Here is a 13,070-nt window from a genome sequence, read left to right as displayed (position 1 = left end):
GAAGAATCATTGAATATGTAAATGAACATAGAATTTAAATGTTCTGGTCCCTTCAGATCCAGAAAACGCTTTGCAATTGTTAGTACAGCTGAAAACTGTTGTGCTGATTAAAGATGCAATTAAACTGGACTTTAGACTACTTGAGTATCTGGAGCATCAGCAATTGTGGGGTCAGTTACAAGCTCAAAATAGCCAAAAACAAAGATGTTTCTTCTGAAACTCATCAGTCTATTCGTGATCTGAGAAATTAAGGCTATTCTATGTGAGGAATTGTCAAGAAACTGGAGATGTTGTATAACGACGTGTACTACTCCCTTCACAAAACAGCTCTGACTGTCTCGAACCAGAATAGAAAGTGTGGGAGGCCCTGGTGCACAACTCAGCAAGAGGAAAAATACATTAGTGTCTAGTTTGAGAAACAGACACCAAGACACAAGTCCTCAAGCTTCATTAAATAGCACCAGCAAAACACCATTTTTGTTTTCAGTGAAGAGGCAACTGGGATGCTGGCTGCCTAGGCAGAGTTGCAACAAAAAAAAGCCCTATTTCATACTGGTCAATAAGAAGAAAAGATTAAAATGGGAAAAACCCAGACACTGGACAGAGATAGAGTAGAGAAAAGCATTACAGACAGACAAATCTATGTTTGAGGTGTTCAGATCACAAAGAACATTCGTCAGACACAGACCAAATGAAAAGATTCTGGAGGAGTGCTTGATGCCATCTTTCAAGGATGGTGGAGGCAATGTGATGGTCTAGGGGTGCTTTGGTGGTGGTGAAGTTGGAGATTTGTACAGGGTAAAGGGGATCTTGAAGAAGGAAGGCTATCACTCCATTTTGCAACCCCATGCAAGAACTACTGCACTGCTCAGAAAAATGGGATCTTGATGTACAAAATATATTAATGATCAAAATCTTTATAATACATTGTGTAATCTGTTGAGAACAAAATTATGTAACAATGGTCATGGAAACCAAAATTGACACTCATTTGAGGGCTGGATTCAAACTTAAAACCCGAAAACATTCTGATCACGTCTCCACTTCCCGGTATATGCAAATACCTGTTCATTACCGCGGAAAATATGCAGTTGAAACAATTTTGACCTCAATTGATAGTTATCCTAGAAGACATGCAGCTATGAGAGACGAAAACCAAACTGCAAATTGTAGAAAATATGATTAGGATATAAATTATTATACATATCTATTTCAATTTTCTAATTATAATTTTGTTTTATATTGTAGGCTAATTGTTAACACTTTCCTACTGAAAGTAGCAAGAGAAGACAAATGGAATATAATTTGCGTGGGCCAAAATAACATTGTCTATCTGCATGATCTGCACAATACGATACGCACAACATAACGGGAGCTTTTATAATTAACTATAAAGTTATTATGAAGACTCATGAAATAGGCCTACCATTAGCTAAAATGTGTATGGAACTGCAGGCACCCACAGGTCCGTACCAGTAAGAAATTAAATCTGTTTTCACCCCTGATCCTCAGATGAGTGACTTAAAAAAGTTCTAGCCAGTCACCAAAGTGTTCCTGACTGCTTGTTTTATTAAACTGGTGGAGCGCATCTCACTAAATGCCACTTAAACATCCTCTGCAATGTATTTTCAGTGAAGCTGGCAACCATATACATTGAGATTTACATGTTATAGTATTCATTATTAAAAACCTTCATTGATATTATTTTATAGTGATGACGAGAACATTATTTATGTAATGGAAGAATATCTGATCAGCCGTTTTGTGCTAGAAACCTGATTTGTTATTGGGATTGTGTAACAGTGTAATTTCCTCTCTATAGGGACAATGAGTGAAGACCCTCACTTTCCCAAGACCCAATGGCCCAGCCCGGACCTCTGCCCGACTTGCCATGAGGAGCAGGACGGCATCCACGTGTGGAACGAAGACAAGGTGCTTGCGTTTCTGAAACAGCACTATGGGGCTGCCAACATCTCCCCCAAACATTTGCACAGCAGTTATCCCAAGCCCCCGGCAGCAGATAGAGCCCTGAAGCCAAACCAGGAGATGCTCGGACACCCTGAGAGCAAGCCCATTGAACCAATACCGGGAAAGACAGTTGCCCCTGAGAGCTCTGTGCTCCCTGCCAACCACGCAAAGCAGAGCAGGGTTGAAGGAGCAGGGCAGGCAGGCATAGGGGCCCACAATGACATCAGACCTGGTGTGAGCTTCTTGGGCCTGGGCTTCTCCAATCTGGACATGAGCCTGTGCGTGGTGCTCTACGCTTTCTCATGCGTCTTTCTCATGTTCATGTTCTTCTTTTTCCGAGTTCGCTCCAAACGGTGGAAGGTCCGCTACAATCGTCCGTATGTATAGTTGTCCACTGGTCAAAATTATTTTTTCCTATTTTTTTTCTCAGACTTGAGTTTCTCTTTTTAAATGTAGATTAGAAAGTCAATATGTTATTTATTTGGTTTTGGATCATGTTTCCGGTGAAGCAACGGTTCCTAGATGAACGATTTTACATCAGGCAGTTTAGAACAGTCCTAGTCCCTTAACAGATTGCCATAACATTGTCATGGAGGAAGGACTTGGGGAAATATCATGCCCAATACTGTGTTTCTAAGCTATGATTATTAGGAATAATTTAGTATAAAGCTTTGACAGATTCCAGTTAATCAAGTGTGTTTATTTTTTTTTATCTCCTGTTGCCTTTCTTTGGTTTCTAATGGTAATGGTCATGTTTTGCTGAGCTACAGTAAACCTCTGGAATGTTTATATTAAACTTAAAAAAATCTTTGTCAATGTATTCTATTAGACTTATCAAGATGATCACTTATTACAAACAACTATATTTCAGTCCATAACTTTGAACAAAAAGAGCAAATGTAGCCTTGTTTTATGCAGGTGCCTAAATACTGTAATCTGAATACTTAAGAGTGCATTTGAATTCCCCTGTACTCACTGAACTGTCTCCTTGACCCTAAGTGGCCTTAACGTGACTGTATCATTTATGTGGATAAAAAACTACAAACATTGGCAGTAGCCCTTTATCTATAGAACTGACAGGTCGCAGTGGATTACACTCACATAAATTACCCCACATCTCACAAAACCTCACATTTCTGAAAGGTTGTTTGATGTTTGATCTGTCCATTCTTTTTGATTGCCTTTGAATATCTTGTCTTTACTTACCATTGGATTAAACTAATACATTAATTAACATAAACATTTGAAAGAAACTTTGGTTTTTATAATCCACCTCAAGAGGGAGATATAACTGGTCAAAAAACATGCCCCAAATATTTTGTAAGGTTTTTAAACAATGTAATTAGAAATATAGCTAATCAATGTTCGGATTATTCTTGTTCTACTTTTATTTTGTAGCCCTTGAAAATTAGTGCATCTCAAGTGATTTCGTCCTGCACACTTACTCCAGGTAATTGCAATGATACTGTATGAGACTAAATATACATTATGTACTGCATGTGGTATGCAGATGTGAATGGAAGCACTTACTGTAGCCAAACTGTAAACCAATCTAGGGCTTCTCAAAATAGAATGCTGTACAATATTGTGAATATGTAATAGAAATTTTGGTCCATGTGCTGGTCTTTAATAAGATTAATCAAGGGGTAAATCAAGATTATCAGCCAAGTAATGTTGTTGGACCTCTGAGTTCTAGAAAATGTTATGATTTTCGTCAAAGATAATATGTCACATCGACTCAGCTCACGGATTACTTTGCTATTTAATGTTACTTCTTTAGATTGTAGCCAGGGTCTAATGTAATGGGAAATTACAACCTTAAATTGTGACTTGGGTTTTAATTTTTTATTTTAATGTTTTTTTATTCTGCTGTGCGATATTGTGACAAGTTGCACATTGTTTTGGCACATACCAATTTGATCTGCTAAAAATGTCATGTAATGTATATTATTTGTGACTTTGTTAATATACATTCATTATTTCTTTTGATTTTATTCTGTTTTGTTCTTACAATTAGTTCTGTTTTTCATTCATTTTCACACGTTTATAATATTTGCAGTGTAGTAAGTTGTCTGGAAAATAAAAATGTTGTTATTGTAGCTGAAACTGTAGTGGTACTTCTAAGAATAGTTTTTTACCGAAGTTATTTATATTGGATTCCAGTGCTAAAAACTACAGTCTTATGTGCACCTTTCCAATATGTCCCATGGCTCCTGAAAACTCTCATTCCTCAGTTTCCTATAAAAAATAAACAAAATGACATTAAAGAAAATTCTCTAAAATAATGAAAAGTAGGTGTATATTGCTTTAGGTAAGGGGAAAATGTGTTTGTTTGCGTGTAAATATAGCTACACATTCTTTCCATTTTGTTAGTGTTTTATTTGTCAGATTTCTTTAATATTTTGACTGAAAAGGGTAATTGGTTGCAAAGCAGCTTATCGGACCAATTAGTGCCAGGTGGCTTCACCATATTTGTCACAAGGTGCACAACAAACTGTAAGGGTACCCTACATGAATACATGAATAGGAGTGTCCATGCATCATTGTCAGCATCCATGCATCATTCATTGTCACTAGATTGAGACCCTTAATATTTATTGGAATGGAGAATCAAGCTCATGACTGTGGACTTAAAATTATGTGAAATTTGTTTATCTATAGCTTTAAAGAGTTTAATATTGCATTACCAATTTAAATCAAAAAGTGTCAGGGTAAGGCTATTGAAATGTCAGGTTTTTCCTTTTAATATATTAAAATCCCATTTTCTACAGTGTTTTATAAGTTGCCTCTCTAGTCTGTTGGGAGTGGTGACAGTTCATGAGAACAATGTGTTAATAAGCCCACCACTAACACCACATCTGCAGTGCAAAGTAAATCCATTGACTGTGTCTCTAAAGAACAAGTCTTTAATGCCTCCACGTGCCCTAGCTCCCCCTACAAGTAACAACAAAATATAGACACCAACATATTGTCTTAATAGAGATTTAGGCCACCACGACACCACCGCTTCAGGAATAGAACCCCATTATTGTTATTGATTAAAAATGTTCTGTCAGGCATATCCTTAAACATCAGTTAAGCCGCACCTGTCCGTTCTTTCGAAGTCACTAAGATATAGTGTCTTTAGCAATTGTGGGGCAGCAAGTGCAGGGCAGCATTTTTGTATGTGACCTTAATCATGATGGGATGTTACTTCACCCCTGCATGGAAGCATTTACTTTCTACCTTGTGTCCCTAGTTTACGTGTTTTATTTAGGCACATTAGTGTAGTTTGATAAATTTATAATAACCGATTATCCTCCACAACCATATTAGAAGGAGTAACAGGCACATCAGCCCTTCAACAGCCGATGAGATATCTATTCATTTGTGTGCTGTGCCCTGTGTGTCTGGCTCCTAGTTGGCACATAGACGCAGTATGCACACTATGTACTCAGCATGCCAAGTTGGGACAGGCACTGCATTGCAGCGCAGTGCATTTGCCCAAGTCATGGCACAAAGGCTGAGTCCGATCAGACAGCGTAGACCATCCACTGTAAAGAACATGAGTTGACAGTATTGTGTCATAGCATGAGCAAAAACCATATACCTGGGGCTCTTTATCCTTCCTCTTGTGTTTTAGATGGACTCTGTAACACTACATCGTATTCATCTCTGAAAACAGATATGGTATGTAATACATGTCTCTCCTTTTCCGGCTCTATAGAACACAGTCACCCTCTGCAGGGCAGTTATCCGCATTAGCTCTTTCTATGTCCTTAAATGACTCCTCCTCTCCGTCTCACACCCTCCCTTCCCCTGTCTGTGTCTATAGCCTGCCCCCCTTTTCCCTGTGACACATACGCTAGACGTTGCATTGATTGTGCATAGAGAACCTCACCCTCTTCTACCACCTCAGTCTCGAATGGAGGAGGAGAGAATTGGAGTGCTTCTGTTCTTTCTGGTGGGCAACCTTATCTTCTATCTGAATTTTTGTTAGACTTGTTTCAAAAGGACTGTCCAGTACAGCTTAGTAATAGAAGGATTAGTGTTTTGGCTGATTGTCAGTACAAATAACAGTACAGTGCATTGAATACCTGAAAGCTTATGCAGAATAGTTTAAAACTCAGATCTTGTATTCAGGATTGCTGATACAGATAAACAAGTTCTGTGAAACAAATGTTAGTGGACTTAAATTTCCTGTTAGTTTTCTTTTAAGAAGATTTTGTGGAATTAGATTTTTAAAAACACTTTGATAGCATATTTAGCAAACATGTTGTTTGGTTTGAATGTAGCTAACTTTTTTCTCTATCTTTCTCTGTCCGCAGATGCCCTTTCAGCTGGTCCTGACTCCAGTGAAGATCCGCTGTCATTATAATGTCCCAGCTCCTGCATGTTGAAATCCCTAACTTTGGCAGCTCTGTGCTGGAGAGTTTGAACGAGCAGCGCCTGCAGGGTCAGTACTGTGATGTGGCTGTCATGGTCAACGGCCAGGCCTTCAAGGCCCACCGTGCTGTGCTGGCCGCCAGCAGCCTCTACTTCAGAGACCTGTTCAGTGGCAGCTCCCAGAGCTTGTTTGAACTACCCTCATCGGTCACTCCGTCCTGCTTCCAGCAAATCCTCTCCTTCTGCTACACTGGCAGGCTGACTATGGCTGCCAGCGAGCAGCTTGTGCTCATGTACACTGCTGGCTACCTCCAGATCCAGAATATTGTGGAGCGTGGGATGGATCTCATGCTAAAAGCCAACTCTCCACACTGCGATTCCCAGACGGCGACCAGTGAGGACCTAGGCTTCGAACCGTCAAGCCCCAACAACAACAACCATCCGGCCGTGTTGCCGGGTGACACGCAAACGGCCACATGTAGGATTAAGCAGGAAAGATGTGAGTCCCCAATGAGTGAGGAGCACTCTGTCAGTGGCCTTGAGGGCCACACCACGAGGAGTAGAGCACTGTTTTACATGGGGGCTGGAGGTAGTGGCATAGTACCTGGAGTGCAGTCATACCCTCTTGTTTCTGGGGAGCGCTCAAGCCCTGGGGCATCCAGCTTACCAGCCACTGACAGCCCCACATCCCACCCCAACGAAGATGAGGAGTTCGAAGAGGAGTTCTACAGCAGCAGCAGCAATACAAATGGGGCCTATGGGCAGTCCAACTCCTACAGCAGTAAATGACCTATCCTCTGGGTTACTTTTTAGAAGCATATGTAGTTCTTCTTTGATCACACCATCAGCTTTCGAACCGGCTGGCATTGAACATTTTCCCCTTTTTTGTTCCCCCTCCCCAGTGCAGGATAATTTGGACGTGCTGACTCTGCCGCTGGCCACTGAGAGGCGCCCCTGTGTGTTGATCGGCAGGGACACCATGGCGCTGCCAGCCAGTCTAATCAGCCAGATTGGCTACCGCTGCCATCCCACCCTGTACACAGAAGGGGATCCCGGTGAGAAGGTGGAGCTGGTGGGAGGTAAGAAAACAACAGTGAACCATGACCTAGGCCACTCAAGTATATAGTATCTCTATGGTGCAGCTCAACCTGTCTCAAGCACTCAAAACCTAAGCCCTCAAGTGCAAACAGTTCCTATTCCTTTTTTCCTTTACAACTGTATCGTGCAATACCACTCTGTTGTCATGGAGATGGAGATAATTAGGCAGGCTCACGGTTTATTGTTGATGTCATGGATGTGAACGTGAGTAGCATCACTCTGTCCTTTCCCCAGGTTCGGGTGTGTTCATGACTCGAGGACAGCTAATGAACTGTCATCTCTGTGCTGGCATTAAACACAAAGTGCTTCTCCGTCGCCTGCTTGCCACCTTCTTTGACAGGTTAGATAGTCCAATTTCCAAAGTGCATTTGTAACTGGATAAGTTTTTCGGCCAATTAATTTTTTATTGAATCATTTAGTTAGGAGCTCTTATACAGAGCGACTTCCATACATTATAGAGTGCTTACATTTAGTAGCTACAGTACTTTGGAGAGTAGACAGTAAGTTACTAGATCTATATAGAGCACTGTTTGGCTTAGAGAGAGATAACAAGAGAGTATGAAAAGGATGGAAGCAAAAAATAAGCCCTTTGGATACTGATTGTTCTATGGTATCCATAGAAACACTCTGGCCAATAGCTGTGGAACTGGAATCCGATCTTCCACCAATGATCCCAGCCGAAAACCGCTGGACAACCGAGTCCTTAACACTGTCAAACGTAGGTGCTCTTCTGTTCTCAAGCTTTAAACCACCTACTGTATTAATTTGGCTTAAAGGGGAAGTGCACAGTTTTTACTTTATTTAACCTTAATTTCTTTCCTTCTGTTGTGATTTTTTTATATACAGTGGGGAGAACAAGTATTTGATACACTGCTGATTTTGTCTTTCATTTTTATCATAGGTACTCTTCAACTGTGAGTGACGGAATCTAAAACATAAATCCAGAAAATCGCATTGTGTGATTTTTAAGTAGTTAATTTGTATTTTATTGCATGACGTAAGTATTTGATACATCAGAAAAGAAGAACTTAATATTTGATATAGAAACCTTTGTTTGCAATTACAGAGATCATACGTTTCCTGTAGTTCTTGACCAGGTTTGCACACACTGCAGCAGGGATTTTGGCCCACTCCTCCATACAGACCTTCTCCAGATCCTTCAGGTTTCGGGGCTGTCGCTGGGCAATACAGACTTTCAGCTCCCTCCAAAATGTTTTTATTGGGTTCAGGTCTGGAGACTGGCTAGGGCCACTCCAGGACCTTGAGATGCTTCTTACGGAGCCACTCCTTAGTTGCCCTGGCTGTGTGTTTCGGGTCATTGTCATGCTGGAAGACCCAGCCACAACCCATCTTCAATGCTCTTACTGAGGGAAGGAGGTTGTTGGACAAGATCTCACAATACATGGCCCCATCCATCTTCCCCTCAATACGGTGCAGTCATCCTGTCCCCTTTGCAGAAAAGCATCACCAAAGAATGATGTTTCCACCTCCATGCTTCATGGTTGGGATGGTGTTCTTGGGGTTGTACTCATCCTTCTTCTTCCTCCAAACATGGCGAGTGGAGTTTAGACCAAAAAGCTCTATTTTTGTCTCATCAGACCACATGACCTTCTCCCATTCCTCCTCTGGATCATCCAGATGGTCATTGGCAAACTTCAGACGGCCTGGACATGTGCTGGCTTAAGCAGGGGGACCTTGCATTCGCTGCAGGATTTTAATCCATGACAGCGTAGCGTGTTACTAATGGTTTTCTTTGAGACTGTGGTCCCAGCTCTCTTCAGGTAATTCAGGGCTTCAGGGCTGATCCCTCACCTTCCTCATGATCATTGATGCCCCACAAGGTGAGACCTTGCATGGAGCCCCAGAACGAGGGAGGTTGACCATCTTGAACTTCTTCCATTTTCTAATAATTGTGCCAACATTGTGCCTTTTCACCAAGCTGCTTGCCTATTGTCCTGTAGCCCATCCCAGCCATGTGTAGGTCTACAATTTTATCCCTGATGTCCAGCTCTCTGGTCTTGGCCATTGTGGAGAGGTTGGAGTCTGTTTGATTGAGTGTGTGGACAGGTGTCTTTTATACAGGTAACCAAATTCAAACAGGTGCCGTTAATACAGGTAATGACTGGGGAACAGGAGGGCTTCTTAAAGAAAAACTAACAGGTCTGTGAGAGCCGGAATTCTTACTGGTTGGTCGGTGATCAAATACTTATGTCATACAATAAAATGCAAGTTAATTATAAAAAAATCTGGATTTTTGTTTTAGATTCCGTCTCACACAGTTGAAGTGTACCTATGATAATTACAGACCTCTACATGCTTTGTGAGTAGGAAAACCTGCAAAATCGGCAGTGTATCAAATACTTGTTCTCCACACTGTAACTAGAGAATGATGAACACCGAATTACCATGGCACCTGCAATGGATTAGTACAATGCATTATTAAAATGTATCAGAGCATGTTAGAAAATGCACCAAATACTCTAAACCAACTCATATAACCTCAAAATCTAATTATGTATGATGTCTCTGCCCTACATATTTATAATCTTTTCCACTGTGTCAGAAATATATGTTTATGCAGTTTGTGACAAAAATATGTCACTGCACTGCAGACACAATCCAGAATGAGATGTAATTTGAGTGAATTAATTTTCATATTGCATTGTATTCAATTGCACACAAAGATCGCTGCACAAATTTAGATTAACTACAAGCACACAGAAAGTGGAAATAAGGCCACATGAAAATGTGGTAATGACCTTGTAACACTGTATGTATTTCTTTCAAAATTGCCTGGTCTCCTTCCTCTCTATTGCAGTCTACTGTCAGAACTTTGCACCAAATTTCAAGGAGAGTGAGATGAACGTGATTGCAGCCGACATGTGCACCAATGCCCGGCGTGTGCGAAAGCGCTGGCTGCCCAAGATCCAATCCATGCTCCCAGAGACCAAAGAGAACAGCAGGAGCTCTAGTAAGGGACAATCCAGAACCAGTACTACATCCAAGACTATCTCATCAGCAGCGTTGCCCTTTGAAATGGACTTCAGACACCTAACATCTTCGTACCTGACGCTAGAACAGCAGCTCTATGCCGAAAGCCGCAAAGAGACTCTTCTACCTCACCTGCAGTTTGTGGGGATCACCAAGTCAGAAGACTGGGCAGCATCAACCCGGCTGGCCGAGTCTGGGACAGAGGCTGGGCCTGAGCGCGAAGGGCGAGAAGGCCAGGTGGACCAAGAAACTGAGCCCAACTCTGAGCTCTCGGACAGAGCACCTGAGGACCCCTCCGTCAGCCCACAGTGTAAGGCTGGGGCCAGGGGCTCACCCTTCCCTAAACACACAGGACAGCAGGAGGACAAGTTGCTAGGAGATGACCAGTGAGCTCTTAACATCCCTCTTTCCCACCAAACTATTATGTCTATGTGTGTAAATGTAATGCTTTGGCTACTCTACTGCATGTACCATCGCAGCAATTGCAGTTCAGACATGCACTTTAAGAGAACTGACATAATAAAAAATTATGCTGTGTAATAATTTTCCAATGTAGAAGAAGAGGAGAATGCTACTGCTGTGGACCCTGAAGGACTAACTGATAGATAAGCTGTGTGAATAAACATGGTGTGAATTGGGAACCACCTTTAAGTATTTTCGTGAAGTTTGTGCTTTTGAAATCCTAAAGAAAGATCAGAGACCTGGGCTTTTACATGCGTTGTACCCTTCATTACACTGTTGGCCATAATGTACGGCTCACTACTTTAACCAATGCTTCAGTACCACTTTATTTTAGTACAGAAATTGCTTGGTATTTAACTTTAGTATTGGACTGTAAATTGGTAATTACACAATTACAATAACCTTTGATCTTCCTTTGTTTAGTTCAGGCTTAATGCTAGTAGCCCAACAGCAGTATTTGGTAACAGGTAGTTACAAATAGTTTAAGATATTTGAAGGAGCACAAACAATTTCCTTTGTAACACCATGTGAGTACCAAGTCATTTCTGTTCCATAAAAATAAAGTGTTACCAATGCTTCTTTATTGAATTATGTTTTCTAGTTGTTCTGCTTCCACCTAATCATTCCTGATGTGAAATTGTGTTAATCTATATAATCAACTGTTTGATCTCAAGACTAACATGCTAATAACAAATACAATTACTTGTACAACTTTCTTTTAGCGTGCTTGGAACTGGTGGTCAACAGAGTTTAGTTGAAGTCTCAGTGAGATGGATCTTTTGTATAATATAGTCAAATTATTAAAGCTCTCCATTTATACATACAAGTCCCTCCCCTTATACATCTTTTTCCCAAACTCCTGTTCTGAAATAAGGTTGAAGGCAGTAGTCATGGTTAAGACGATACAGATACAATAAACAAAAGCAATTGCCAAAATCCTCTTTGTTTTGATGTCATGTGAAAAGCAACAGGGTTAACCATTAATGATGTCTCAACTGGGGAAATGTGTATTTGTACTTATGTATTACATAGATAACATATAAGGTTTGTTATCTTTGATACCATTTGTTTAAATAATAATTACAGACTGCCTTGTTTTACACAATGATTGGTCTGGCTATTTACATATTTACATAAATACATCTAAACCAAATGGCTTACTGTTTTGGATTTTAAGACCTCTGGTATAAAATCCATGAGTATTTGGACAGTAACACAAGTTAAGTTGTTTTGTCTTAAGTATTTGGATAATTGGCTTCTCGGTTCTCTCTAACACTGTAAACAATTAAAAGGTAATTCATCAACATTTACATTTCCTGATGGGCACTAGAACATCAAGCTTAAGGATACTTTGCAAGGCATTCTATGGGTGAGTGCATAATAGCCAAAAACAGTTCTTCCTAACTCAGTGTATGCCCACAGTGCCTCAAGGACTAGTGAGTGTTTAAAAAGAAAATGACTGCAAAAGTTCAAGTTCAAAAGTTAATTCATCAAGTGCAGCGAATAGCACAGCATCATCCTGCACGAGGAAATTCTTGTGACATGGCTCCCAATATCTAAACTCCCTAAGAAGGCCGAATTTTAGGAAGAAACCTAGAGAGGACCCAGGCTCAGAGGTGTGACTATCCTCTTCTGGGCATCCCTGCTTAGACTGCTGCCCCCGCGACCCGGCCCCGGATAAAGCGGAAGATGATGAAAGAACTTGAAAGTTTGCACTTAGTTTGCATTCGCTGTATGACTAAATGTTGAAGGTAAGGGAGATACATTTTATAGAAGGTCTACCAACATCGCTGTGTGATGACAATCTGCTACCGATTCAGAAAAACAACCTTTTAATTGTGTACGATTTAATGAAAAGTGCATCAGAGAGTTTGGAGATGGAGAGAGTTTTCACACAATATTCACACCACCGTAACCTGAGTGCAATTTACCTCGTCCAAAACATGTTTGTTAAAGGCAAATCTAGTAGAACTATTAACTTGAACACAAACTACCTCATCTTGTTTAAAAACCCCCGCGACAATCAGCAGATTAGTATTTTAGGCAGACAGATATACCCCGGTCTTTCTCGATTCTTCATGGAGAGTTTTAAAGATGCAACACATCCGCCTTTTGGTTATTTACTTATTGACTTTAAAGCTACAACACCAGAAGACTACCGTCTGAGAACAGGGTTATTTTAAGGG

General features: G+C 40.8%; 2 protein-coding genes across 7 annotated transcripts in view; both read left to right on the top strand.

Annotated features, from left to right (window-relative positions):
• Window positions 1–4,074, top strand: part of qsox2 (quiescin Q6 sulfhydryl oxidase 2) — a 76,735-nt gene extending 72,661 nt beyond the window's left edge. For all 4 annotated transcript variants that reach the window (XM_029124823.2, XM_034296629.1, XM_034296630.1 and 1 more), the window contains one exon: window positions 1,823–4,074. In XM_029124823.2, the coding sequence (XP_028980656.2) occupies window positions 1,823–2,355 (533 nt within the window). In that variant the 3' untranslated portion in view covers window positions 2,356–4,074. The remainder of the gene's footprint in view (window positions 1–1,822) is intronic.
• A 120-nt stretch (window positions 4,075–4,194) lies between these two features.
• LOC109614651 (nucleus accumbens-associated protein 2) lies at window positions 4,195–11,967 on the top strand. Of its 3 annotated transcripts, none has more exons than XM_034296631.1 (6): window positions 4,195–5,637; window positions 6,276–7,114; window positions 7,236–7,412; window positions 7,666–7,771; window positions 8,052–8,149; window positions 10,250–11,967. In XM_034296631.1, exons 2-6 carry the CDS (start codon window positions 6,325–6,327, stop codon window positions 10,810–10,812), a joined length of 1,734 nt encoding a protein of 577 aa, XP_034152522.1. In that variant the 5' UTR covers window positions 4,195–5,637; window positions 6,276–6,324; the 3' UTR covers window positions 10,813–11,967. The 3 variants fall into 3 exon arrangements, with proteins under 3 accessions (XP_034152522.1, XP_019900082.1, XP_019900083.1); XM_020044523.2 differs by having other exon boundaries at window positions 4,195–5,911; XM_020044524.2 differs by having other exon boundaries at window positions 4,195–5,911; window positions 6,276–6,832; window positions 10,250–11,966.
• The last annotated feature ends 1,103 nt before the right edge of the window (window positions 11,968–13,070 follow it).

This window comes from Esox lucius, chromosome 13 (assembly GCF_011004845.1).
Source record: "Esox lucius isolate fEsoLuc1 chromosome 13, fEsoLuc1.pri, whole genome shotgun sequence".
NCBI lineage: Eukaryota > Metazoa > Chordata > Actinopteri > Esociformes > Esocidae > Esox > Esox lucius.
The sequence above is the reverse complement of the archived record's forward strand: the minus strand, read 5'-3'. Positions and strand labels throughout refer to the sequence as shown.

Bases quoted from the DNA above. Each gene is read 5' to 3' on its own strand.
- LOC109614651 (XM_034296631.1), top strand. From the start codon at position 6,325: ATGTCCCAGCTCCTGCATGTTGAAATCCCTAACTTTGGCAGCTCTGTG. The intron at 7,413-7,665 runs GTAAGAAAACAA...TCCTTTCCCCAG, and splicing joins GAAGGTGGAGCTGGTGGGAG to GTTCGGGTGTGTTCATGACT. The intron at 8,150-10,249 runs GTAGGTGCTCTT...TCTCTATTGCAG, and splicing joins AGTCCTTAACACTGTCAAAC to TCTACTGTCAGAACTTTGCA.